This window comes from Aureococcus anophagefferens (assembly GCF_000186865.1).
Source record: "Aureococcus anophagefferens unplaced genomic scaffold AURANscaffold_7, whole genome shotgun sequence".
NCBI classification, from domain to species: domain Eukaryota; class Pelagophyceae; order Pelagomonadales; family Pelagomonadaceae; genus Aureococcus; species Aureococcus anophagefferens.
The window spans coordinates 1,048,273-1,074,214 of record NW_008705567.1 but is presented as its reverse complement, the minus strand read 5'-3'; the positions used below and the strand labels follow the sequence as shown (position 1 = coordinate 1,074,214).

Genomic DNA, 25,942 nt, shown 5'->3' with positions numbered 1-25,942 from the left:
CGATGTCGCGGAGGCAGATCGGCGGCGACCGGACCTTGCGCTCGTAGTCGCGGTAGCGGCCCGTGTCCACGGGCAGCTCGAAGAAGAAGGACGTGTGCACGCGCTGCTTCGTGTGGCAGCGCAGGCGCTCGAGCAGGAGCACGCGGCTCCGCGCGCCGTGCGCGCGCTCCGTCGACGCCCACGCGACGGCCGCCGCCGCGGGCGCGTTCTTCGACGGCTGGCCCAGGAGCGCGGGCACGCGCGGCGGCGGGTCCGGCGACCGCCGCGGGTCGCTCACGGCCCGCTCGAAGAGCGCGTGCTGCTCGCGCCGGCTCTCGCGCGCCGCGTGCTCCGCGTAGGACCGGAGCGCCGCGACGACCTCGTCGTGCTCGAAGTCCTCGGAGTCGCCGTCGTCGTGCGTCGCGTGCCAGAGCATGGGCCTATGAGAATGATGTCAGAGGCGGCGGAACGCGGGGGGGGACGCGGGGCGCCGCGCCCGTCGATCTGGTCGAGGTAGCCCGTGACGCGGCCGAGGACGACGCGGCCGCCGAAGTCGCGCGCGACGCGCTGGCCCACGTACTCGAAGGAGCCGTCGTCGAGGGACCACTCGTCGTCCTCGTCGACGCGGCGGCTCCGCGGGCTCCGCGGCGGCGGCGCCGCGGGCTCCGGCGCGGCCGGCGGCGGCGGCGGCGACCGGTCGCCGAGGAGCTCGCGCCGCGCGAGCTGCGCCGTCGCCGGCAGCACGGGCCGCGCCACTTCGCCGTTGGGCCGCGCCTTCTTCGGCGGCCGCTCGTCGCCGCGGACGTTGCGGTACGCGAGGCCGCCGTCCTCGAGCGCCGAGGGCGCGGGCATGGCCTCGGCCGGCGGGCGGCCCGCGGGCCGCACGGCCTGCTCGAGGGCCGACACGCGGCTCGTGAGCGCGCCGAGGCCCCGCTCGATGGCCGCGAGGCGGCCGAGCTGCGCGTCGACGGCCATTTGCAGCCACACGCGGAGCGCGGCGCCGTCGTCGCTGAGCGTCCGGTCGAGGCGGCTCTCGACGGCGTCGATGCGCTGGTGCACCTCGGCGGCGAGGGCCGCGAAGGCCGTCGCGTCGACCTGGGGCGCGAGCAGCGAGCCGTCGACGGCCGCCGCGACGGCGCCGGCCGCGGCCGCGGCCGGCGCGTCGACGTCCGCGGCCGGCGCGTCGGCGTCCTCGGCCGTCGCGTCGACGTCCTCGGGCGTCGCGGCCGCGCCGCGGGCCGCCGCGGGGGACGCCTCGCGGGCCGGCGGCGCCGCCGCGGGCGCCTCGCCGGCGCCTTCGCCGACGTCCGCCGGCGGCGGCGACGCCGGCTCCGCCGACGGCTCCGAGTCCTCGACGGGCGCCGCGGGCGCGTCGTCCATGGGAGCGTCGTCCATGGGAGCGTCGTCCATGGGCTCCGAGTCCTCGAACATGCTCCGCGACGAGTCGACGAGCGAGATGGTGAGGGATTCGGGGCTGCGGCCGAAACACAATGGGTTCAAAGTTTCGGCTGCGGTTCGGAGTGCCGCGATCTGCCACAACAGATCTGCGGCGGCACCGACTGCTGCCGCAGCTCGACGCCGCTGCCGCAGCGCTCCGCGGCTTCTCCGCGCCGTCGACGGCGGCGCATGGCGGACCTGCGCGACATGGAGCGCCTGCGCGCGAGCTTCCGCTCGCGCGACGGGCTGTATCAGCGAACCGGCGAGGCGCCGGAGCGCCGCGTGTCGGCGGCGGCGTGCCGCGCGGCCTACGCGACCGCGCTCGCGGCCGCCACGGTCCTCGCGGCCGCCGCGCCGTGGCCCGACGGCTGGGCCGACGCGCCGCTGGTGCGCGGGCTCGCGCTCGACGCCGCGGCGACCGTCGTCGTCTACGGGTTCAGCCAGGGCAGGAAAAGGGTGATTCAACGTCGCTTCAACGTGAGTGTTCCGCGCGCGCGCGTTTCGGAAACAGCACTCAAGCTTCGAGAGCGCTCCGAGAGATGATCGCTCGTCCAAAAATCAGCCGAAACGAGCGGAAAACGACCGAGATAGGAGCCTTTGAAGTTGGGAATTTCGCACCCTTTTCCTGCCCAGGTTCAGCCTCCGCGCGGACAACAGCTCGGTCTACGACCCGTACTGGTGCGTGCTGCCGCTCTGGCTCCTCTTCTACTGGAAGGCCGAGGCGCCCGGCGGCTTCTGGTTCTACGAGCCCCGGGAGACGATGGTGCTCTGCTGCGTCTGGGCCTGGGCCTGGCGCTTCTTCTTGTTCGTGCCCTGGGAGGGGTGGACGGTCGGGCTCGCGACCGAGGACTGGCGCTACCAGGACCTGCGGGCGAAGCTCGGCCGCGGCTCCACTGGGGCTTCTCGCTGGCGAGCCTCCACCTCACGCCGACGCTCCTCGTCTACGGCGCGCTCGCGCCGGCGGCGCGCGTCGTCCTGGCCGGCTCGGACGCGCCGCCGCTGAATCGGCTCGACGCGGTCGCGCTCGCCTGCGTCGTCGCGTCGCTCGCGCTCGAGGCGGCCGCGGACGAGACGCTCCGGCGGCACCGCGCGTCCGGAAAGACGGCGACGTGCGTCGCGGGCCTCTGGGGCCGGTCGCGGCACCCGAACTACTGCGGCGAGTGTCTGTTCTGGGCGTCGCTGTCCCTCTTCGCGCTCGCGGCCGACCGGCTCACGCCGGCGCTCGCCGCGGGGCCCGCGGCCATGTGCCTCTTCTTCCGCCTCGCGTCCGTCCCCCTCATGGACCAACGCTCCCTCGCGCGCCGCCCGGACTACGCCCGCGCGACGCGCGGCCTGCCCGCGCTCCTGCCCTCGCTGCGGCGGCGGGCGCATCGGGACTAATGTTGCCGCGTCCGTTGGCCGGGGTAGGTTTACGCCAACCTTGCCGTTTGAGCCGCAGTTCGCAATGGCATTGCATTGAGCGCGGCAGTTGCCCCAGAGAACTTTGTCCTCGACCATGTCGGAGCGCAAGAACAGCGCCGCCAAGCGCCCCCTGCGGGAGAACGTGACGCCCGGCGCGGCGGACGGCTCGCGGAAGCGTCGCACGTCGTCGGCGCGCCGCGGCACGATCGAGCCGTCGCGCGAGACTTTGTCCCCGAGCGCCGCCCAGGCCCTCGAGGCCTTCGTGGGCGGGGGCGACGCCGGCACGCCGTCGGGCCGGCGGCAGACCGTCGAGGGCTCGTCGCTGGACCAGCTCGAGCGGCTCATCGCGGGCGACGCGCTCGACGAGGCCGCGCGGAGCGCGATCCGGTCGTCGCGGGGCTCGGACGCGACGGCGTCCGACGCGCGGCGGCTCCTCGGGTCCCTGGCGCCGAGCGAGGGCGGCGAGACCGTGGCGACGGAGGAGCTGCGGGGCCTCGAGCACCTCGTCGCGGACGCGACGGCGCCGCCGCCGGGCCGCGCGGAGCGCGCGGCGGCGGCCGCGGCGAGCTGCGCCGTCGCGGCGCTCGGCGCGGCGAACGCGGCGTTGGGCCTGCGGGGCACGGGCGCGGCGGCCTACGAGGAGCTGCTGGCGACGCCGCCGGAGCTCCTCGGCGGCGCGGGCCTGCTGGGCGACGGCGGCGCGTCGCCGGGCCGCGCGCGGACGGGCCTCGAGTTCGTCTCCGCGGCGACGCACGTGCCGCCGACGCTGGGCCACGGCCGGCGGAGCCTGCCCCAGGAGCACCAGCTCCTGCCGAGCGGCGCGCCGCCGGCGCCGGCGGAGCCGTCGGCGCTCGACGTCGTCGCCGCCGCCGAGGCCGCGCTCGAGCTCGAGCGCGCGGCGCTGGCGCCGCGGTCGCCGCCGTCGCTGAGCCCGCCGCCCAAGGGGTCGGCGCAGCTCAAGAGCTGCCTGAGCTCGTCGAAGAAGCGCCGGCCCAGGACCGCGGCGTCGCCCGGCGGCGTCACGTTCAACGCCGAGTCGCGAGTGACGACGTTCCGCGGCGACGACCCGCCGTCGGCGCTGACGCCCGGCGGCACGGAGCGCACGCGCGAGGCCGACGGCCGCCGCGCGTCGGACCCCGGCGGCGCCGCCGCCGCGGCGGACGCCGGCGGCGGCGAGGACCGGCGCAAGACGCTCGAGAACTCGGCGGCGCTCGCGCGGTGGACGATCGACCACGGCGGCTCGCGGCGGCCGGACCTGTCGTCGTCGCCGCGGCGCGCGTCGGGCCGCTTCTCGCGCGTCGAGGACGACTCGACGTCCTCGACGAGCGACGACGACGACGACGACGACCGCGAACGGGCCATGGAGCTCACGGGCGCGCTGACGGCGGACTTCGGCCGCGGCGCGCCCAACGAGCTGAGCCCCATCGGCGAGGAGGGCGAGGCCCAGTCGCCGGAGAGCGCGCCCTCGACGGCGGCGCCCAAGTTCGGCGCCAACTTCGAGTCGCCCGACGGCGGCGACGACGTTGCCGCGCCGGACGCGGACCGCACCGTCGCGCTCGAGGCGCACCTCGGCGAGCTCCTGGACCTGTCGCCCGGCGCGCCGCCGGCGGACGCCACGGTCCAGCTCGAGGCGAGCCTCGGCGAGCTGCTGGAGGCGTCGGGCGGCGCGCCCGCGCGCGCGTCCTCGAGCTCCTCTTCCATGGTCGACGATTCGGACGCGCCGCCGCGCGCGCTCCTCGAGGCCCTAGGCCTCGACGACGTCGCCCTCACGCTCGCGGCGTCGACGGGCGTGCCGACCCTCGCCGGCGGCGGCCTCGGCGGCGCCGCGCCGCCGCGCGCGGCCGCGGCGGCCGCCGCGCGCGAGGCGCGCGCGTGCCGCGCGGCCGCCGCGGCCGCGTCGCGCGACGCGGCCGCCGCGCGCGAGCGGGGGCTCGAGGCGCTCATGGCCGGCGGCGCCGCCGCGGCCCACGCCCTCGCGACGGCGCCCGGCGTCGCGCGCGACGTCGTCGCGGCGGCCGCGGCCGACGCGCGCGCCGCGCTCGCCGCGCGCGCCGCCGCGGGCCGCCGCGCGCTCGCCGCGGACCTGCGCAAGGCGGCCAAGACGCTCGCCGCCGAGGCCGACGCGGTCCAGGACGGCGCCGCCGCGCTGCGGGACCACGAGGCGACGCCGCGGCCGAGGGCCGGTGCCGCGCGCTCGTCGACCGCGTCGCCGCCCTCGAGCGCCGCCGCGACGAGCTCCGCGCCGCGCCGCCGGGCGCGCTCGTCGTCGCGCCGCCGAAGGACGACGCGGACGCGAAGTACCGCGAGCGACTCGCCGCGGGGCTCCACGGCTGGACCGCGGCCAAGGTCGGCGCGGACGAGGCCGTGCTCGCGCTGCCCCACGCGCTCTACGGCACCTGGGCGACGTTCCACGTGCTCCAGGCCAAGGGCGACCGGCGGCTCCTGTGCCGGCGCGGCGTAGGGGAAGCGCCCGCGGACGCCGCGCTCGCGAACGTCCGCGCCAAGTTCGGCGCGGCGCCCGACGACGCCTGCGCGTCGGCGCTCTTCGCCGCGCCCCACGTCTGGCTCCACCCGGCGGCCCACGCCGTCGACGGCGCCGTCTTCGAGGTCGCCGTGGCCGAGAAGGGGGGCCAGAAAGCTCTCGTCTCCGAGCTCGCGCGCGCGACCCTCGGCGCGGCCAAGCTCCAGCGCCTCGGCAAGGAGCTCTTCGCCCTCCAGGCGACCTGCGCCATGGCGCCGCCGGCCTGGTCGAGCTCGGCCTGCGCGGTCGCCGTCGACGCGCGGTCGGTGTCGGTCGGCGCGACGCTCCGGCTCGCCTTCGCCGCGCGGCGCGGCTACCCGGCCTACGGCGCGGGCCGCCTCGCGCGGCCGGGCCCGGGCGCCCTCCTCACGCTCGCCATCGAGCCGGGCCTCGGCGCGGCCGCGCCGCGCCTCGCGGACCGCGCTATCCGCGCGCTCGCGGACCGCGGCCTCGCGCTCCCGGGCGCGGCCGGCGGCGCGCTCCACTGCCAGCACACGCCGGGCAGCCTCCTCGCCGTCTGCGCCTGCGTCCAGCAGGCCATCGACCAGGACCTCCCGCCGCCGGTCGCGGAGGACGCGCCCGCGGCGCTCCTCGACCGCGAGCGGCCGCCCCAAGCGCCGGCCGCGCTCTAGCCGGCTCCCCCCCCTCCCTCCCCCAAGCGACCATAAGCAGAGCGTCGGTGTTTTGTGGGTGTAGGCGCTCGTAGCCTCGAGGTACCCTTGTTGACGCCCCACGTGGCGGGCAATGAGAGGATCCCACCTCGTGGATCTCGACCGTCGAAAAAAATAGAAACGTCGGGGAAAATAGAAACACACGTGTAGGAGGCCGAGGCGGTCGTCGGCCTCGAGGTACTGTTGCGTACCCTTGTTGAGGCGTTTGTTGACAACCAGCGTGGCCGGCACGAGATCCCACATTTGAGACACCGTCGAAACGAAAGAAACAGCACTCGTGGCGGCGAAGACCGTGAACAGTCGGCGCGTTTACATCGCCACTACCATCTAGAAGTGTCGCCCTTGATCTGACGCTAACGCGTCGCAACCCCCCGGCCTCCGGCCGACGGCGGGTGTCAAAAAAACTCGGACCGCCGAGCGAAAGACCTTGATTCGGTTCGCCGATGGCGGCGACGGTGGCCTCCCCCCCGCTCTTCTCCGTGGCGCCGCGGGTGCGGACGCCGTCCCCGACGACGGCGGGCCCCCTCCTGGGCTTCCGGAGAGCGCCGCCGCGCGGCCTCGGGCGCCGGCGGCCGGCGTCGACGGGCAAGCTCGGCGGCCGCACGTGCGCGACGCCCCCGCGACCCCAGGCGCGGCACTTGAAGCAGCAGGGGGCGAGCCCGCGGTCCGTCTACCGCTTCGCCCTCGACGAGCGCTTCGTCCTCGCGGAGCACGAGTCGTACCTCGACCGCGTCGTCGGCGACGCCCGGAAGGCCTCGCTCCCGGGGGTCGCGGCCGCGGCGGCGCTCCCGGCCGTCGGCGGGAGCGCGCCCCCCCTGCGGAAGAAGGCCGTGTCCTTCGACCGCGCGATCTCGGCCCTCGAGATCCCCCGCGTCGACGCGCGCGACGCGTCGTCGTGCTGGTGGCACCGCTCGGACTACGACGCGTTCGCGCGCGGCGAGGTCGCGCGGCGCCGGCGCCTCTCCATCGCGTCGAGCCGCATGCTCACGACCTACGACGTCGCGACCCTCGAGGACGCGCCGAGCCTCGCCGCGGACCTCGAGGCCTACGCGACGTCGGCCTACGAGTCGGCCTGCGCCTACCTCTTCCCGGCGAAGGACCCGGCGCCGCCGGCCGGCGACTGGTACATCGGCGACGACCGCGTCGAGTGAGCCGCCCGCCGCGGAGCGACGCCCCATCCCCCTCCGCGGTCCGCCCCCTCGCGTTTTTTGCCAAAGCGCGAGGGCCCGGGCCGCGCGACATAGTAGTGTAAATCATCCGATCGATAAAGGCATCTTCCGCCGAAGCTCGAGAGAGCGCCGCAGGAGCGTGATCTCCTCAGGTCGGGGAGGCTCTTACGTGAGGTCGATGACGCCGCCTTGGGGCGCGCGCGCGGGCAGGGGGCCGTCGCACGCGAGGCACGTCGCCGCGCCCGCGGCGTTGAGTAGGGTGCACCGCGGGCACGCGACCGAGTCGGACGACGACGCGGCGGAGGCGGATGACGCCTCGCCGCCGGACGACGCGGCGCCGGACGACGCGCGCCGCTCCGCCGCGGCGAGGCGCTCGGCGCGGCCGTCCTCGCGCGGCGACCCGCCGAGCCGGCGGCCCGCGTCGTCGTCCTCGCGCGGGGAGCCGCCGAGCCGGCGACCCGCGTCGTCGCCGGCGCGCTTCTCCTTCTTGGCCGGCGAGCCGAAGAAGGTCCCGAGCGTCTTCTGCCCCGGCGAGGGCAGCGACCGCTTGCGGTTCGCGCCGAGGACGAGGCCGAGCTCGTTGCTGAGCGTGGAGGCGTCGAGCTCCGCGACGAGGCGGTGCGCGGCCTCGGGCCCGTCGGCGGTCGCCCAGGCCGCCGCGCGCGCGCCGTCGGCGACGATGGGGTAGCGGCCGGCGCCCCATCCCTCCTTGGCCCGCGCGCGCTCGCCGAGGAGCGCGGAGCGCTTCGCCGCGGTCGTCAGGATCACGAACTCGTCGCCCACGCGGAGCCCCAGGATGAAGAAGACGGCGTCGTCGGGTCGCCGCGCCGTGATGCCCTCGACGAAGGACGTGACGACCATGGAGCAGCGGCCGCGCGGCGTCGCCGCGGCCTCGCGCCACGTCTTCCGGTCGAGCCAGCCCTCGACGAAGGCGTTGTGGCACCGGAGCTTCTTCACGCCGAAGCCGAGCGTCGCGAGGTCGACGCCGCCGGGCGCCGCGACAACACATGGGAAGCTGTCCGCGTCGGCCTTCTTGGCACTCGAGGTGCGGTACGCGGCGGGCTTCGCCGTGGCCGGCACAGCGCAGCCGGCGCTGCGCACGGCGCCGGCCACTTGGTCCGGGGGCACCGTGAGGCCGGCGCGGCCGCACATGGGTCGTCGGCGCGTCGGCGTCGGTCGCGTCGTCCGTGTGGGTACGTCGGCGTCGGTCGCGGTGTCGGGCGTCGCTGGTCGGACGAACTCAGAGGCACAATGTCATGCGCCCGGCCATCTCCCGGCCTCGGCCGTGATCCAAGAGCTCAACGAGCCGATGTTTCTTCTGCGTTGAAGCTGTCGAGTCGGCGCAATGGGTGTTTGATCGCGTCAAAAAAAAAAGGTGCAATCGCCTGCTCGGGTCTACGAAGCGCGGTGCTATCGCCTGCGCACAATATCGCAGCAACGCAGCAGCCATCTCATGCTGAAACGCCTCGCGACGACGGCAGCGGCGTTCTGCCTCTGCCGCAGCGCCGACAGCGCCGGCGGCCGGCGGTACGACAGCAGGTTCCTCGGCGACACGAGCCGCTACATCGCCTGGACGCGCGCGCTCGTGACGCGCCTCGACCCGTGGTTCGTCGACGACCCCTGGGCGGCCTCCTTCGTCGGCGGCGAGGACGCGGTGTCGGCGCGGCTGCGAACCGTCGACGCGGCGTCGCTCGGGAGGCTGGCGATCCGCACGCGCTTCTTCGACGAGCTGATCGTCGAGTTCTGCGAGCGGCACGCGCGCTGCCAGCTCGTGCTGCTCGGCGCGGGCCTCGACACGCGCGCGCAGCGGCTCCGCCTCGGGTCCGGGTGCTCGGTCTTCGCGCTCGACGCGCGGCGGGTGATCCGGGGCAAGCTCGCGAAACTGCCCAGGACCGCGCCGCTGCGCTGCGGATCATTAGCTCACGTCGCCTGCGACCTCACGGACCCGGCCTGGGCGGACGCGCTCGCGGCGGCGCCCGGCTACCGGAGCGACGTACCGACGTTCTACGTCGCCGAGGGCTTACTCTACTACCTCGACGAGGCCGACGTGTCGCAGATCGTGGAGGCGATCGCGCGGACCGCGCCCCCAAGGTCCAGGTTTCTCTCCTCTCTGATCTCCACCGGCGCGCTGAGCAACGCGAAGAAGCGGGGGACCAAGGTCTTCTCGGCCTTCCGCTGGGGCGTGGACCGCCCCCTGCGGTGGCTCCGGCGCCGCGGCTGCGGCAAGGGCAGGTGCTACGAGCTCGGCCGCCGGCGCCGCGGCCTCGACCTCTGGTGGCGGCGCCATCCGCCCGCGAATCGCGCGGACCCGGCCGTCGTGCGGCCGCCGGGCTTTTGGGCGCGCGACGCGGCGCGCACCTTCTACGTCGTCGTCGACGTCGGCTCGGCGCAGCCCCAGAAAGAGCCGGCCTCCTCGATCGCCTGGGACGCCGGCGCCGAGGCCAAGCTCGCCCGCGTGCCCTGGTTCGTCCGCTCCTACGTCCGCGCGAAGACCGACGAGTTCGCCGCGGCGCGCGGCCTCGCGGTCGTCACGGCCGACGTCGTCGACGGCGCGAAGCGCCACCACGGGCGCTAATCCCTAGTCGTCGAAATCCCGCCGGGACCGCAGGAAGCGCCCCGCGGGGCGGCGGACGAGCTCCGCGTCGCCGCGGCCGACGAGGTCCCGGACGTGGAACTCCTGGCCGAGGGGGCACGCCTTTTTGAGGGCCGCGACGGGCTTGTCGACGTTGAGCTCCTTGTACTTGGAGCGCTTGAGCGCGAGCTGGAGCTTGCGGCGGCCCGCGAGCGTCGCCGCGGCGAAGGCGCCGCAGCGGGGCATCGCGAACCACCACGCCGCGACGCCCGGCGCGTCGCGCCGCGGCCGGAGCAGACCCGCGGCGCGGAGCTCGTCGAGCGCCGCGCGCTCCGCGTCCTCCCGTCGCCGGCCCGCGGCGGGGGGCGCCGCGGCCTCGCCGGGGGCGAGGATTCCCGACTCGCGGAGCTCGGCCTCCGTCGCGTAGAGCCGACCCGCGCGCGCCATCGCGAACTCGAGGAACGCCGGCCGCCCCGCGAGCGCCGCGGCGTACTCGCCGGCGTCGACGACGGCGACGTCGGAGCCCGCCGTCGGGAGCTGGAGGTACTTGACCTTGCGCCGCGCCGCGAGGTCCCGCAGCTCGCGCTCGCAGTCGCCGCGGCGCTCGACGACGCCGGGCAGGTGGTGCGCGAGCACGAGCCGCGGCGGCAGGCGCGGCCGCAGCACGGCGAGCGCCGCCTCGACGTCGCTCGGCAGCTCGACGCCCTCGAAGGCCGCGTCCGCCGCCGCGGCCGCCGCGGCGTCGTACTCGCCGCCGCCGCTTTCCTGCGCCGCCTCGACGGCCGCGGCCATGCGCCGCCGCTTCGACGCGCGCTCGTCGGCGTAGGTACGCAGGAACCCGCCGTCCTCGTCCTCGCTCTCCGACGACGACGACAGCCCGCGGAAGGCCTCGGCCATACTGCCAAGCTGGCAGCGGCTCTCCGCGAGTCCCTTCTTTTCAGCGCAAACAACCGGCGCGACAGCGCTATCGGGCTCCAGCAGCAGCTCGACCACGCGTCGAGGGCCGCGGAGAATGGGTCAACATTGGGTAAACCATCCGGAGCCAAGCAGGACAAGATCAACTTTACAGAGTGCACTCACCGAGAAATGATACTCCCTTTTTTAACTGCATGAATGCAGCTACGACCGAGCGCTCTCCCTGAGAAGGACGTTCCGGGGCAGCAACGCCGGCGACGACATGGCTTGCCCGCGCCGCGTCGAGGCATGAGGTACCTCGTCTTCGGCGCCGACGGCCGCGAGGGCCGGGCCGTCGTCGAGGGGCTGCTGCGGCGGGGCGTGGCCTGCGACGCCGTCGCCGCCGCGGCGCGCCACCTGCGGAGCGAGGCGGCGCACGCGCTCGGCGACCTGGGCGTCGCCGTGGTCCGCGCGCACGCGGGCAGCCCCGCGAGCGTCGCGGCGGCCCTCGAGCGCGTCGGCGCCGAGCGCGTCTTCTTCTCCACGGACTACTTCGCGAGAGGGAGCGGGACCGTGGACCGCGCGCGCGCGCGCGGCGCGGCCGTCGTCGAGGCCTGCGAGCAGTCGCCGACGGTGGACTACGTCGTCTACGGCTCGTCCTGCGACTGCGACCGCGCGCCGCGCCGCGTCGCGCACTTCCGCGCGGACCGCGCCGTCGAGAGGCGGCTCGAGAAGCGGCTCCTCGGCGACGTCGACGTCGCCGTCGTCCGCAAGGCGGCGCTCCTCGACGATTTAGAGGTCGTGCCGGATGCGGCGGGGCGGCCGCGCTATCTCCGCTACGTGACCAAGGCGGAGACGGCCGTGCAGTGGACGTCGCTCCTCGACTTCGGGAAAGCGGCGGCGGCCGCGCTCGAAAACCGCGACCGCTTCGCGGGCCTGACGCTGGACGTGGCGACGTGCGAGCACGCCGGGCCCGAGCTCGCGAAACTCCTCGGCGCCGTGCTCGGGGCGCCCGTGGCCTACGCGGAGATGATGCCGCGCATCGAGATGAAGCTCCACCACCCGGAGATTTTTTTCATGACGAAATTCCTCGAGACGCTCGGCGGCTCCCCGCGCGCGGAATCAAATCTGCAACCCGACTTCAATGTGCGCGTATTCGAATGTTTCGACGCAGGATCTTCGGTTGTGCTTCGAGAACTCGAGGAGAGCAATCGATTCGTCCAAAAATCGGCCGAATCGACGTCGATCCGACCGAGCGAGAGAATTCTGAAGTTTGGAACGTCCCAGCTCACCGGTTGATTTCCGCACAGGCGGCTACACGGCGGACGTCCGCGTCTTCCGCCGCGAGTTCCCCGACGCGCTCGGCGCCGCGGCCTGGTTCGCGCGCAACGGCGGCGCCTGGGCGCCGGACGCCGGCGGCGGCCGGAGCCGCGCGGCGCGGCGGCGCCGGGTCCGGGACGCGCTCGCCGCGCCGCCGCCGCCGCCGGAGCGGCCGCCGCCCTGGTCGCCGCCGCCGAGCTCGCGGAGCCCGCCGCTCACGGGCCGGTCCCAGCTCTCGGAGCTCACGGCGGCGTCGAGCCAGCCCTTCTCGCCGCCGGCGCCGCGCCGCTACCTACTCGGCGCGCGGCTCCCGGCCGACGACGACGGCTCGTTCCCGTCCTTCGACTCGCGGTCCTCGAGCCGGCCGTCCACGGCGCGCCGCGACGCGCCGAGCCGGCCGTCCACGGCGCCGGGCCTCATCTCGCCCGTCGTCTCGCCCGTCGCGCCCCGCCGGTCCATCGGCGCGAAGCTCCAGCTGCCGCGGAACTCGACCTACAACAAGATCGAGCGCTTCGCGCGCGGCGACGCCGACGAGCTCGGCCGGCGGGCGCCGAGCCGGCGCCGCGTCGCCATCGGCGCCCTCGCGACGCTCGACGCGCTCCCCGACGAGTAAGGGTGTTTTACGCGTCGCGTGAGCTCGTTGACTTGAAGTTCACCTTCGCCTGAAAACACGATGGCTCTCCGAAACACTGCAGCCCATGCACACCGATGTTAGCTAGCATGGTCACGTCCAGCCCGTACGCGAGCATGCTGGAAAAGCGGCCCATGCGCCATCTCATCGCGCGCCTCGCGTCCGTGGGCTTCTTCGTCAACTTCCAGCCGTCGGAGCCCTTCCTGACCTGGTACCTCCTGCGCCGCAAGGGCGTGAGCGCGCGCGCGCTCAACGCCGTCGTGTGGCCCTGCGATACCTACGGCGCCCTGCTCTTCACGCTGCCCGTGGCCGCGTACGCGGAGCGCGTCGGCTACCGGCGCGCGCTGCTGCTGGGCATGGCCTGCCGCGAGGCGACGCGCGTCCTGCTGCTCTACGCGCGCGGCGTCGCCGCGATGGCGGCCATGCAGCTGACCTACGCGGGCGCCATCGCGGCCCACGACGCCGTCTACGTCGCCCACGCCGTCGCCTGCGTGCCCCGGCGCGCCGCGGCGGCCGCGGCGGCGTACGCGACGGCCGCGTGCAAGCTCGGCGACGCGCTCGGCTCGCTCGCGGGCCAGTGCATGCGGGGCTTCGGCGGCCGGCCCCTCGCCTCCGGCGACGCTCTGTTCTACGCGTCGTGGGCGAGCACGACGCTCGGCGCCGCGTCGCTGGTCTGGTGCTCGCCGCGGCCCGCGGAGCCACCCGAGGGCGACCGCTGGAGCGCGGCCGCGGCGCGCGCGGCGCTCCGGGACCCGCTCGGCCGCGCCTGGTCCGCCTGGTGGGTCGCGTCCGTTGGCGTCCACGCCGTCGCGGCGAACTACGCCCAGGAGCTCCTCGCGGACGCGTCCGGCGGCGACCGGGGCGCGCTCTACGGCGTGCTCGAGTGCGCCGCGGGCCTCGGGTCGTGCGTCGGCGCGGCCCTCGCGCCGTCGGCGCCGCGGCGGCCCCGGCTGCCCGCCGCGGTCGCCGCGGCCGTCGGCGCGCTCGACGCGCTCTCGGCGCTCCTCGCGCGCCACCGCCGGCCCTCTTTGCTCATCGCCAACGTCGTCGGCCGCCACGTCTGCTTCGGCTTTGGGTTCGCGGCGGCCTGCGCGGGCATCGCGGCCGCGGCCGCGCCGGCCGCGGAGGCGGACGGCGCGGTCGTATCGCCGCTCCGAGGCGACGACGACAACGACGAACGCCCGAGCGACGCGCCAGAGCCGCCGCGCGCGCGCTGTGCGCTCATCTACGGCGCCAACACGACGCTCGCGCTCGCGGTCGCCGCGGCGCTCCAGTGGGTCCTCGCCGCGCGGCGCGCGGGCGCGCCGGCCTACTTCGTCGCCGCGGCGGCGATCCAGGCCGGGTTCGCCGCGCTGGCGCTTTGCGTCTTTCGATAAGACACCGGGCCGGCATTCTGCTGTGGCTCTGGCACTTTGTATAGCAGAATTACCGCGCGCGGAACTTCGCGACGGCCGCGAGCGCGTCCGCCAAAACGGCGGCCGGTGGCCGCCGCGCGTCCAACGTCGCCTTGCACTCGCCCGGGAGCGCCCGGAAGGGCGCGAGCGTGTAGCGCTCGAAGGCGGGCCAGACGTGGGCGTCGTAGTAGGCCCGGAGGTGCGCGAGTTCGGCGTCGGGCCGGTCCGCGGTTCGGCCCGCGCGGCGCTCGCGGCACGTCGCGCGCGCGGCGGCGCCGTCGGCGTCGACGCCCGGGTCGAGGAAGAGGACGCAGTCGCAGCGGTCGAAGAGGAAGCGCTCCCTGCCCGGCGCGAGGAGCAGGTAGTGCTCGACGACGGCGAGCCGCGCGCCCGCGAGGAGCTCGTCCGCGCGAGCGGCCGTTTTCTCCCAATCGATGTGCTCGGGACATTCGGAGATCGGGTCGCGGTACTCGTAGGATTTCGGGCAGGACTTCAAGAAAAAGGCGGGGTCCTCCTTCACGTGCGCCGCGCCGAGGCGCGCCGCGACCGCCGCGGCGAGCGTCGTCTTGCCGACGCCGCTCGGACCGACGACGCCGACGACGAAGGGCCGCCGCGGCCGCTTCCCGCCGAGCGCGCCGCCGGGGAGGTGCCATCTCGCCTCGAAGGCGCGCACGTCGCAGGGGGGCGGGCGAAGGCAGGGGAGCCCCGCGGCGCGGCGCAGCATCGTCTCGCACGCGTCCGCCTGCGCCTCCACCAGCCGCCGCCGCGCGGCGTCCAAAAACGCCGCGACGACGGTCCAGGACGCCGCGGGGGGATCGCTCGCGACGGGCACCACGAACTCGGCCGCCAGCGCGTCCGTGACGGCGCGCCGCGTCGCGTCGTCGACGGGCCGGAGCCCGAGCCTGGGCAGCACAAGGGTGATTCAACGTCGCTTCAACGTGAGTGTTCCACGCGCGAGCGTTCCGAAAAAAGCATCCACGCTTCGAGACCGTTCCGAGAGATGATCGCTCGTCCAAAAATCAGCCGAAACGAGTGGAAAATGGCCGAGATATGAGCCTTTGAAGTTGGGAATTTCGCTCTCTTGTCCTGCCCTGGCCCGAGCGCGACCAGGTAGACCTCGCCGCTCGTCGCGCGCGACGTCACGGGCTTGGCGAGCGCGACGGTCGCGAAGAGGCGGCCCGCCGCGTGGACGAGCGCCGCCGTCGAGGTGCTCCGGAGCGGCAGGAAGAGCTTTAAAACGACGTGTCCGCCGACGGCCAGCGCGGCGACGGCGACGGCGAACTCGCAGCGGCAGAGGCGACCCGCGGCCGCGTCCTGGTCCGGCGCGTGGTCCGCGGCGTCGAAGCCGCCGTCGGCGACGACGAGCGTCGGCCGCCGTGCTCGCGTCGCCGCGGCGACGACGGCGTCGCGCGTCGCGGCGTCGTAGACGTCGCCTTTGCCGTCGGGGCCCAGCACGAGCTCGACGCGGCCGCCGAGGTCGCCGACGCGCCACGCCGCGCCCTCGCCGTCTCCGTTGGCCCCGGCGAGCGACGTCGCGACGACGCGCGCCGCGCCGCGGAACGCCGCGTACTCGGCGCAGCCGCCCGGCGCCGCGCAGACGTCGACCACGTCGCCGCCGCCTTTGACCAAGTCGTAGGCGGCGTCGAGCGCGCAGAGCTTGAGCGCGCTCCGGCACACGAAGGGCCCGCGGCCGAGCGGCTCGTAGGGGTTCGCCCACGCCCGCGCCTCGCGCCGCGACGCCGCGTCGCCCGCGGCGCCGAGCTGCTCCCGCGCGGCGGAGAGGCGCCGCTCGCCCGCGGCGTCGTCCGGCGCCGCGGCGGGCAGGGGCCAGGCGCCGGAGAGCGCGCGCCGGACGTCGGCGACGAGGGCGCGCGGGTCGTCGGCGACGACGGCGCGCGCGTCCGCGTGGGACAGCGCGAGGTTCCCGTCGTGGGCCCGCAGCGACAGCTTCGGCGCCACGGTGCCCGCGTGCATGTGGGGCGCGTCGTCGTAGTCGCGCTCCTCCTCGAGCTCCTGGTTTGTCTGGTCCATCTTCGTCACGACTGCCGAGAGCTCACTTTTGCCACTGCCTGGTGCTCATTTTGCCACTGCCATGCGAGAGCACCTTCGACGACGAGCCGATGGTGCCGGCGTTGCCGCGCATGCGCATGGCAGCATCGTGACCGCGCAAACGCACGCAAGACACCACCAACCATGGGCCCCTGCGCCTCCAAGCCGCCGGACCCGGCCCACGACTTCATGAAGGCCGTCGTGGTGCGCAACTACGGCGTGCTGGGCAAGCGCATGGCCGGCGGCGGCGAGGAGGCGGCGGCGCCGGCGCCGGACAAGCACACGATGATCGTCGACCCCTGCAGCGCGCGCTTCGTGCGCACGCAGGGCTGCGCCATCGCCGACGCCGGCGGCGCGTCGGGCGCGATCTACGAGTTCATCGGCTACCGCGACGACGCGGGCTTCCCGGCTGACGTCGTCAACGGCATCGAACGCGAGGGCGACGTCTTCTACCACAAGTACGGCTGGCCCAACTCGAAGCACGTCATCCACTGCGTGGGCTACGACTTCCGGACCTACGCGAAGCGCGAGCTCGGCGATCTGGCGCTGTCGCCGGAGATCGCGCGCGACCTCCTGGCCAAGCTCTACGAGCGGCTCCTCATGGAGACGGCCAAGTCCGGGCCGTCGACGCTGCGCCTCGTGCCCGTGTCCGCGGGCATCTTCGCGGGGCCCCTGCTCGGCGACATGCCCGCGATCACCGCGGAGGCGCTGTTAGACGCAATGGCCGCGTGCTTCGCGTCGTCGAAGATGGTCGGCGCCAAGGCCGAGAAGGACGTCTTCGCGGACTACGCGGCCCACGCGACCGTGGAGCTCTGCGTCTACCTCGAGCGCGACTTCGCGCGCTACGAGGCCGCGTGGAAGGCCGCGGTGGCGAAGCGCGTCGCGACGGACTCGACGCGGTCCCAGAAGTAAAAAGCCGAGTTAGGATTCGTCGTCGGGCGCGGCCTCGCAGGTCACGGGCCGCGTGTTCGGCGCCGTCGCGAAGGCCGCGTGCTTGCAGAGCGCGGGCGTCGTCACCGTGAAGACGTAGTGGCACGTCCGGTCCTCGACGACGGACACGAGCGCGTTCGTGTCGCCGCAGACGAGGCGCGCCGTCGTGCCCCGGCGCCGCTTCTCGCCGCTGTCGTCGTCCTCGCCGATGTCGCAGGGCGTGCCGCGCTCGTACTCGACCTCGACGCGCGCCTTGTCCCAGCCGTCCGCGCCGCGTTCGACGACGAGCGCCGCGTCGTCCTCGGCGCCTACGAGCGGGCGGGTGCGCCGCGCGATGCCGCGAGAAAGGGCGCGGGCGCGCGCGGCGGCCCGCGTCCGGCGCCGCGTCGCCAAGGCTGAACTCCGCGGCGACGTGCGCGAGCTTCCGGCCCTCGCCGTTGTCGCGCGTCTCGACCTGGGGGACCGTGGTCGTTTCCGCCTCGAGGCCCAGGCCCGCGACGCCGAGCCCGAGGCCCATGCCGTCGACCTGGGCGACCCCGAAAAGCTCGGGGGCCGCGGGGGGGGGGTCGTTTCGACGCGGGGGAGACGCGCGTGGAACTGGCGCGCGCCCTTCTTGTAGCAGAACTCGAAGGACCACCAGCCCTCGTGGCGCTGGAGGCAGACGCCCTCGAGGGCCTTGAGGAGCAGCGACGCCGTCGCGTTCGGCGAGGACGGCGAGCAGAGGCTCGGGGAGCAGACGGCGAACGCGTAGGAGCAGAGCGCGACCTCGTCGACGCTCGTGATGAAGGCCTCGGCGCCGGCGGCGCGCTTCCGCTTGCCCTTGGTCGCCTTGCCGGGCTTCGGGCCGTCGCAGCAGCGGAAGTGGACCGTCGACGACCGGCCCGTGCCCGTCTCGTCGCAGCGCTGGCCGCCGACGTCGAAGACGTCGACGGCGCGCGAGAGGGCCTCGGAGCCCGCGGCGTCCACGGAGCTCGCGGCGCCGCCGTCGTCGTCCTCGAGCTCCGTCCGCGTGTAGTCGCCGAGGCTCCACTCGGGGCTCCGCGCCTGCGCCTCGAGGTGGAACTGGCGCACGTGGCGCCGGTGGCACCACTCGTAGGTCCACCAGCCCTGGTTGAGGTAGGCGCAGGACCCGTCGAGCTGGCCCAGGGCCTCGGACAACGTCTTGGGCCCGGGCTCCGGCTCCCGGGCCGCGGGCGACCCGGACCGGCAGACGAAGGCCTTGCCGTCGGCGTCGCGCATGTTGACGCCGGCCCAGGGCGACTCGGCGCCCTCGCGCTCCAGCAGCTCGAGGCCCAGCTGCCCGCCGAGCTCCAGGAGGCCCGCGCGCGTCGCGACGGCGCAGAAAAGCCACGCGTGGCGGCCCATCGCGTCTTTGAGGTACGGGCTGTGCACAGCTGTGGAGGGCGGCCTTGCCGATTGTGGTCGCTGTTTGCCACAGGAAACACGGCACGATGGCCGCCTTGCACTGGGCGATTCTCGCGGCGTTGCTGCTGCCGTACGACGCCTTCGTCCCGAACGCGCCGCTGCGACGACCGACCGCCTGCTTCGGCGGTCGGACGAAGAAAAAGCGAAACAACAACGACGGCTTCGCCGACCGCGAGGAGCGGCTCGCCGCCGAGGCCTACGAGCAGCTCCAGGCGAAGCGGAGCGCGAGCAAGGCGCGGCGGAAGGCGAAACTGAGCGGCAAGCAGGAGCCGCTCGCGAAGCCGCCGCCCCCAAAACGGCCGACGCCGCAAAGGCGGCGAACGCCGCCCGCGCCGAAACCGCCGCCGAAGGCGAAAAAAAACGCCAAGGGCGCGCTCGCGACGGCCGGCGAGCTGCGCGCGGCCTTCCTCGGGGGCTACGACGCGCCCGGTGACATGCCCGCGACGCCGCGGCCCGAGGTCGCCTTCCTCGGGAGGAGCAACGTCGGCAAGTCGTCGCTCTTGAACGCGCTCGTCGGCGCGCGGAAGGACGTCGCCGTCGCGTCGAAGACGCCCGGCCGCACGCGGCGCCTGAACGCCTTCGAGGTCACGGACGCGCGCGGCGCCGCCTGCACGCTCGTCGACCTGCCGGGCTACGGCTTCGCGAGGCTCTCCGACGACGAGCAGGCGGCCATCAGGGCAGGACAAGAGAGCGAAATTCCCAACTTCAAAGGCTCCGATCTCGGCCGTTTTCCACTCGTTTCGGCTGATCGATCATCTCTCGGAACGGTCTCGAAGCGTGGATGTTTTTTTCGGAACGCGCGCGCGCGGAACACTCACGTTGAAGCGACGTTGAATCACTCTTGTCCTGCCCAGGCGGCGATCGGAGCGTTCATCGAGCGCTACTTGGACGAGCGCGCCGCTTTGCGGGTGCTCGTCTTCATCGTCGACGCGCGCCGCGAGCCCAACGCCGACGACCGGGCGCTTTTAGCCGAGGTCGCGAAGCGCGGCCTGCGCGTCGTGTTGGTCGCGACGAAGATCGACAAGCTCAAGAGCTCGCGAGAGCTCGTCGCGCGGCTCGAGGGCCTCGACGACTTCTTCGGCCGCGAGCCGCTCATCTTCTCCGCCGTGACGAAGCAGGGCCGCGGCGACCTCTGGGCGACGATCAACGCGGGCCTCTTCGACGAGGACGTGGCGTGGGTCGCGGAGGACGACGACGACGAGGTCGTCGAGGACGTCGAGGAGGAGGACGACGACGAGTTCGTCGAGGAGCTCCCCGAGGAAGAGGAGGAGGCAGCGGCGCCGCCCCCCGACGAGGACGTCCTGACGTTCTAAGGGGCTTCTAGGGGGTGATCTCAGATCAAGCCTTTGGTTGGGGCTTCGCCGGGCTGCCCGGCGGCGACTTTGGTTGGGGCGGCTTCGTCGGCGGCGGCGGCGCCGCGTCCGGCGGCGCGTCGGCGTCGTCGAGGAGGTGGGTGATCTTGCCGATGCCCTTGGCGCGGCCCTCGCGGAAGAGGAAGGTGGCGCCGACGAGGAGGTACTCCGTGTGGTACATGAAGCGGAACGTGACGCGCGCCTTCGCGCCCGTGCGGAGCAGGTTCTCCTTGTTGCAGATGTTGAGGAGCGCGCAGGCCTGGCGGACGACGCCGCAGTGGACGACGGGCTGGTAGCCCTCCTGGACGGTGGTCGAGTGGTGGAGGATGACGACGTCCGCGGAGAAGCGGCGCGACGCGCGCGGCGCGTCCGACGCGCCGAGGAGCACCATGCCCTTGCGGTAGTACGCGCGGCGCAGCGGCGGCGCCTTGCGGTGGAGGGCCCGCAGGGCCAGCGTCGCGTTGACGCCGGGCTTGATGGCATCGATGGGCTGGCGCTTGCACTCGATGGACTTGACGGACACGGACACGAACCTGCGTCTCGGGGGGTCCCCACCAAACTTCAGAACTCTCTATCTCGGTCAAATCGAAGTCGATTCGGCTGATTTTTGGACGAATCGATTGCTCTCATCGAGTTCTCGAAGCACAGCAGGAAACCTCGCGTCGAAACGGTCGCATGCGCGCCTGTTGAAGTCGGGTTGAATGCCGCACGAACACGAACGCGCCCGCGCGGTCCGGCCCGAGCCAGAGCGCGTCGCCGACGGCGATCGCGCCGCGCGTGAGCGTGCCTCCGACGATGAGGCCCACGCCCCGCACCTCGTAGACGCCGTCGATGCAGAGGTGCGTCTTCGGGTGGGCGTCGGGCCCCGTGCTCGGCGGCTCGACGTCGCGGAAGAACGCGGACCGGTTGAGGATCGGCCTGTGTGCAAATCAAATCTTCAGCCCGACTTCAATGTGCGCGTATTCGAATGTTTTGACGAGCACGCCGTGCTTCGAGAACTCGCTGAGAGCAATCGATTCGTCCAAAAATCAGCCGAATCGACTTCGATTTGACCGAGCTAGAGAATTCTCAAGTTTGGCCCCGACGTCCCAGCTCACTGGTTGATTTGCACACAGGGATCGGCCGCGGCGCGCGCTCGAGGAGCCCGAGGAACCCCTTGAGGAGGTCGAGCCCGTCGCCCTTGACCGACGATACCGCAAACACCGGCGCGACGCGGCCGGCGCCCGCGGACTCCGCCGCGTTGGCGAGCTGGTCGCGCTCCTTGACGGGCATGGGCATGCGGCCGTGATGGCGCAAGCATCTAGCGAGCGTCTGCCGCGTCTGCTTCAACACGTCCGGCGGGCAGATGTCGACCTTGGTGACGACGACGGCGATGGGCAGGCTCAGCGCGACGGCGATGGAGATGTGCTCGCGCGTCATGCGCTGCACGCCCATGTTCGCGCCGACGACCAGCAAAGCGAAGTCGGGGAGCATCGCCGTCAAACCAAAGACCGTCGTCTTCAGGTAGCGCTCGTGGCCGCACAGATCGATCAAGCTCACGTTGCGGTCGCAGGCGTCGACGACCTCCTTCCAGCGCTGGGCGTGCTGCCGCGCCGTCGGCAGCACCTGCCGCTCGCCCTGGAAGCCCATGAGCTCGACGGACACCGTCGACGTCCGCCCGTTCTCCTGCTCGTGCTTGTGGCGCAGCACGAGGCTCCGCGCGCCGCCGCGGCCGTCGTCGAGGCCGCCGGCCGTGAGGACGCCGATGAGCGTCGACTTGCCGCTGTCGACGTTGCCGATCATGGCGACCCGGACGTCGCGCGCGTCCCACGTCGTCGCGTCGGCCGCGGGCGCCTTGAGCGGCTTGAGCGGCGCCTGGTCGACGTCCTCCTCCTCGGCGCCGCCGCCGAAGAGGTTGCTCAGGGACCGCTCCCGCGCCGACGGCACGGACACCGTCGACGCCTCGCTCACGACGGACAGCGTGCTCTCCGTCCGCGCGCGCACCATCCTCGCTTCAAGGTGTGGACTCGCCGACGGCGGTGTCGCGTGTTTTTCCCGCGCGCGTGCGGCTCGACCGCGGCGAGATAGTAAGGGCGACGGCCTCGCGGAGTTTCCGACGCGAACACCACCTCCGACGACACGGAAGGTTGTGGCTGCGATGCGATTCAATCGGCGGTGCTCTCTGAGAGGCTCCTTAATTAATTAAGCCGGCCTTGTCCAAAGCACGATCGGCTTGTGATGCTGTGGTAATTCTGAGAGAGAGCGAGCATGGCCGCCGAAATTGCACGCCTCAGGCCCACCAGCATCTCCACAATGCGCCGGTCCTTCTCCGCCGTCGCGCGCGGCCGCGCGCGCCTGCGGCGCAGCAGCCTCTTCGTGCCCGCCGGGCGCATGGACAAGTTCCTGCCCAAGGCCCTCGCGTCGTCGGCGGACTCGATCATCCTCGACCTCGAGGACAGCGTCGCGGCGCGCGACAAGGACGACGCGCGGCGCGCCGTCGGCGCCTGGCTCGCGTCGCGGCCCGACGTCGGCGGGAAGGAGGTCGTCGTCCGCGTCAACGGCGCCGCCGCGATCGAGGACCTCGCGGCGGTGTTGGGCGAGGGCGCGTGGCCGGACGCGCTCATGGTGCCCAAGGTCGCGTCCGCGGCGTGCCTCGAGGGCTTCGACGCCCTCGTGCGCGCGTGCGAGGCCAACGCGGGCAGGGCCGCGGGCGAGGGCGTCGGCGTCGTCGCCATCGCGACGGAGGTGCCCGCGGGCGCGCTGAACCTCCCGGCCATCGCCGCGGGCCCGCGCGTCGTCGCCGCGACCTGGGGCGCCGAGGACATCGCCGTGGAGCTCGGCAGCACGCGCAAGTACGTCGAGACCGACGGCGTGAAGAGCTACGCGCCGCTCTTCGAGCATTTGCGGATCAGCACGCTCCTCGCGTGCAGGGCCGCGGGCGTCCAGGCGCTCGACGGCGTCTACACGGACGTCCGCGACGCCGCGGGCCTCCGAAACGAGGCCGGCGACGCCGCGGCCATGGGCTTCGACGGGAAGATGTGCCTGCACCCGGACCAGCTCGCGCCGACGCACGCGGCCTTTGCGGTGCCGGCGGCGGCGCGCGCGCGCGCCGCGAGGGTCGTCGCGGCCCTCGGCGACGGCGAGGCCGGCGCGGCGCTCGTGGATGGGGCCATGGTCGACCGGCCCCACCTCCTCGCCGCGCGGCGGCTGCTGGACCGCGCCGCGGCCATCGACGCCGCGGGCGGCGCCGCGGCGCCCGAGGCCGCGCCGCGGCCCGTGCGCGGCCTCTACCTCGAGGACCTAGCCGTCGGCCGCGTCGTCGAGCACGCGCTCACGCGCACGGTGACGGAGACGGACAACGTGCTCGCGACGACGCTGTCGCTGAACCCGGCGCAGCTCCACCTCGACCACGACGCGGCGGCGAAGACGGAGTTCGGCCGGCCCCTCGTGAACTCCATGTTCACGCTGAGCCTCCTCGTCGGCATCTCCGTCCACGAGACGACGCACGGCACAACGGTCGCGAACCTCGGCTTCGACGACGTCACCTTCCCGAAGCCCATGTTCCACGGCGACACGCTCTCCGCGCGGACGACGGTCGTCTCGAACCGGCCGTCGAAGAAGCGGCCGCACCAGGGCGTCGTCCAGTTCAAGCACGAGGGCTTCAACCAGCACGGCCACCTCGTCGCCTCCTGCCTCCGCTCCGCCCTCATGATGACGCGGCCCTCGGCGTAAGAGCACGTGCGTGGCGAGGGGGTGCATCGCCGATGCCGTCAGCCCGCGCGCGCCACTTCGCGCGCGGCCGCTGTCGGCCCGGGCCGCGTGAGGCCTCGCGCGCGCCCCTCGGCGCGCCTGGCCTCGCGCGACACCAGTTGGTGGCATGTCCGCCGATAACAACAAGAAGAGCGGCTCGGGCGGCGGCGGCGGCCGGAAGCGCCGCCCGCGCAACAAGAAGAACAAGCCCGACGAGTCGAAGAGCCGCGACCAGTCCCCGCGGTCCGCGGGCGAGGACTTTGAGGAGCGCGCGCTCCCCGGCGAGGAGCACTTGCCCATGGAGGCGCCCGTGGCGTCGCCGCCGTCGCTCGCCGGGAGCGTGGCCCTCGACCGGGAGGCGGCGGCGCTGCTCAAGGCGCGCATCCGCGAGCTCGAGCAGTCCGCCGCGGACGCGCGCCGCGCCGAGGCCGCGGCGCTCAAGAAGCTGCGGGACGCGTCGAAGCGCGCCGACGAGGGCGGCCGCGCGCTCGAGAGCCACGTCGACGCGCTGCGCGCGGCGCACGCCGAGGTCGAGGAGGGCCTGCGGGCCGAGGTCGAGCAGCTCCGCGCGGCCGGCGGCGGCGACGCCGCGGCCGCCGCGCGCGCGGACGCGGCCGAGGCCGCGGTCGCGAAATTGACCGCGGAGCTCGAGCGCGCGGAGCTCGAGCGCGCCGCGGGCGGCGAGGACGCGCGCATCGCCCACCTCAAGGAGCTCAGCGACACGGCCGACGCCGCCGCGGAGGAGCTCGAGGCCGTCAAGGCCGCCGCGCGCGAGCGCGAGGAGGAGCTCCGGGCGGCCGCGCACGACGAGATCACGAAGCTCGTCGCCGCGGCCGCGGCCAAGGACGAGGTCGTCGGCGTCCTCGAGCAGGGCGTCGCCGACGCGAAGCGCGACCACGCCGCGGCCAAGGCCGAGCTCGAGACCGCCGTCGCGGCGGCCGCCGCCGCCGCGGGCGACGCCGACGCGCTCCGCGGCGGCGGCGCCGCGGCGCTCGAGGCCCAGGCCGCGGAGCACGCCGCGGCCCTCGAGGCCGCGGCGGCGGACCGCGACGCCGCGCTGGAGGCGCAGCGGGCGGAGCACGCGGCCGCGTTGGAGGCGCGGGGCGCGGAGCGCGCGGCCGCGCTCGAGGCCGCGGCGGCCCCGGAGCCGCCCGACGTCGAGGCGCTGGAGAAGAAGATCAAGGCCGCGCTCGTCGTCAAGCTCAAGGAGAAGCTCAAGGCGAAGGAGGAGGCGCTCGGTGCGTCGTTCGCGGCCAAGGAGGCCGCGCTCGTCGAGAAGGTCGCCGCGCTCGAGGCCGACAAGGAGGAGAGCGACAAGGACCGCCACTACCGGAAGAAGGACAGCCTGCGGGCCTTCGACAACGCCATGAAGCAGCTGGAGGCGGCGGAGGCGGCGAAGGCCGCGCTCGCGGAGCGCCTCGGCGCGGCCGAGGCGGCCGCGTCCGAGGCCGCGACGCGCCTCGGGGCCGCCGAGGCCGCGGCCGCGACGCGCGCGGCGGGCGACGGCGGCGCGGCGCTCCAAGCGGCCGTCGCCGAGGCCGAGGCCGCCAAGGAGGCCGCGGTCCGCGGCGAGCTCATCGCCAAGTTCAAGGACAAGCTCGCGAAGGCGCGCGCGGACGCCGCGGCGAAGGCGTCCGCGGAGGTCGGCGACCAGCTCAAGGCCCTCGAGGCCGCCGTCGCGGGCCGCGACCGCGCGCTCGAGGCCGCGGAGCAGGAGCTCGAGGACCGCGTCGCCGCCGCGGCCGCCGAGGCCCGCGACGCCGCCGCGGCGGAGCTCGCGGCCGCGCGCGGCGAGGCCGCGGCGGCGGCGGCGCGCGTCGCCGAGCTCGAGGGGGCGACGGAGGCGACGGTCGCCGCGGCCGTCGAGGCGCGGAAGCGCGAGCTGGCGGCGGCGCACGCGGACGCGCTCGCGGCGGCCGTCGCCGCCGCCGAGGAGACGCGCGAGGCCGCGGTGCGCGAGGAGCTCATCGCGAAGCTCAAGGACAAGCTCGCCAAGGCCAAGCAGGCCGACGCGGACAAGGCCGACGCCGCGCTCGCCGACGCCGTCGCCGCGGAGCGCGCCGCGGGCGCCGAGGCTTTGGCGGCGGCCGTCGACGCCAAGGCCGCCGAGGTCGAGGAAGCGACGAGCGCGGCGCTGCGCGAGGCGCACGACCGGGCCGTGGCCGCGCTGACCGAGGCGCGCGACGCCGAGGCCGCGGCGGCCGCCGAGGCCGCGGCCGCCGCGCTCGCCGACGCCGCCGCGGCGCACGGCGAGGCCACCAAGGCCGTCGACTACGAGCGGCTCAAGGAGGCCGAGGCCCACAAGGACGCGGCCGCCGCGTTCGCGGCGCAGGTCGCCGACCTCGAGGCCAAGGTCGCGCGCGGCGAGGCCGCCGTCAAGGAGGAGCTCGTCGGCAAGTTCAAGGAGAAGCTCGCGGCCAAGGAGGCGAAGCTCTCGGGCGACGTCGAGAAGGAGCAGATGGCCCGGG

General features: G+C 74.3%; 8 protein-coding genes across 8 annotated transcripts; 4 read left to right on the top strand and 4 right to left on the bottom strand.

Moving 5' to 3' along the window:
* Window positions 1-1,605: 1,605 nt before the first annotated feature.
* AURANDRAFT_63523 (hypothetical protein) lies at window positions 1,606-5,970 on the top strand (the record flags this gene model as incomplete). The annotated part of the gene is made up of 5 exons (XM_009038085.1): window positions 1,606-1,850; window positions 2,050-2,220; window positions 2,331-2,685; window positions 3,065-4,942; window positions 4,996-5,970. 5 exons carry the CDS (start codon window positions 1,606-1,608, stop codon window positions 5,968-5,970), a joined length of 3,624 nt encoding a protein of 1,207 aa, XP_009036333.1.
* Window positions 5,971-7,271: 1,301 nt separating this feature from the next.
* AURANDRAFT_71463 (expressed protein) lies at window positions 7,272-8,451 on the bottom strand (the record flags this gene model as incomplete). The annotated part of the gene is made up of 1 exon (XM_009037851.1): window positions 7,272-8,451. One exon carries the CDS (start codon window positions 8,328-8,330, stop codon window positions 7,344-7,346), a length of 987 nt encoding a protein of 328 aa, XP_009036099.1.
* A 1,305-nt stretch (window positions 8,452-9,756) lies between these two features.
* Window positions 9,757-10,647, bottom strand: AURANDRAFT_63521 (hypothetical protein; the record flags this gene model as incomplete). Its single annotated transcript, XM_009037850.1, has 1 exon — window positions 9,757-10,647. One exon carries the CDS (start codon window positions 10,645-10,647, stop codon window positions 9,757-9,759), a length of 891 nt encoding a protein of 296 aa, XP_009036098.1.
* A 306-nt stretch (window positions 10,648-10,953) lies between these two features.
* AURANDRAFT_63520 (hypothetical protein) lies at window positions 10,954-13,971 on the top strand (the record flags this gene model as incomplete). Its single annotated transcript, XM_009038086.1, has 3 exons — window positions 10,954-11,806; window positions 11,955-12,573; window positions 12,684-13,971. 3 exons carry the CDS (start codon window positions 10,954-10,956, stop codon window positions 13,969-13,971), a joined length of 2,760 nt encoding a protein of 919 aa, XP_009036334.1.
* A 2,122-nt stretch (window positions 13,972-16,093) lies between these two features.
* On the top strand, window positions 16,094-16,953 carry AURANDRAFT_69776 (hypothetical protein; the record flags this gene model as incomplete). The annotated part of the gene is made up of 1 exon (XM_009038087.1): window positions 16,094-16,953. One exon carries the CDS (start codon window positions 16,183-16,185, stop codon window positions 16,948-16,950), a length of 768 nt encoding a protein of 255 aa, XP_009036335.1.
* Window positions 16,954-16,959: 6 nt separating this feature from the next.
* AURANDRAFT_63519 (hypothetical protein) lies at window positions 16,960-18,333 on the bottom strand (the record flags this gene model as incomplete). The annotated part of the gene is made up of 2 exons (XM_009037849.1): window positions 16,960-17,276; window positions 17,556-18,333. The coding sequence occupies 2 exons, from the start codon at window positions 18,331-18,333 to the stop codon at window positions 16,960-16,962; spliced, it is 1,095 nt and encodes a 364-aa protein (XP_009036097.1).
* A 1,515-nt stretch (window positions 18,334-19,848) lies between these two features.
* On the bottom strand, window positions 19,849-21,551 carry AURANDRAFT_1185 (hypothetical protein; the record flags this gene model as incomplete). Its single annotated transcript, XM_009037722.1, has 3 exons — window positions 19,849-20,278; window positions 20,466-20,590; window positions 20,859-21,551. Coding segments are annotated over 3 exons (1,248 nt in total), but the record flags the coding sequence as incomplete, so codon positions are not given.
* A 1,344-nt stretch (window positions 21,552-22,895) lies between these two features.
* On the top strand, window positions 22,896-23,456 carry AURANDRAFT_25445 (hypothetical protein; the record flags this gene model as incomplete). The annotated part of the gene is made up of 1 exon (XM_009038088.1): window positions 22,896-23,456. The coding sequence occupies one exon, from the start codon at window positions 22,896-22,898 to the stop codon at window positions 23,454-23,456; it is 561 nt and encodes a 186-aa protein (XP_009036336.1).
* Window positions 23,457-25,942: the final 2,486 nt, after the last annotated feature.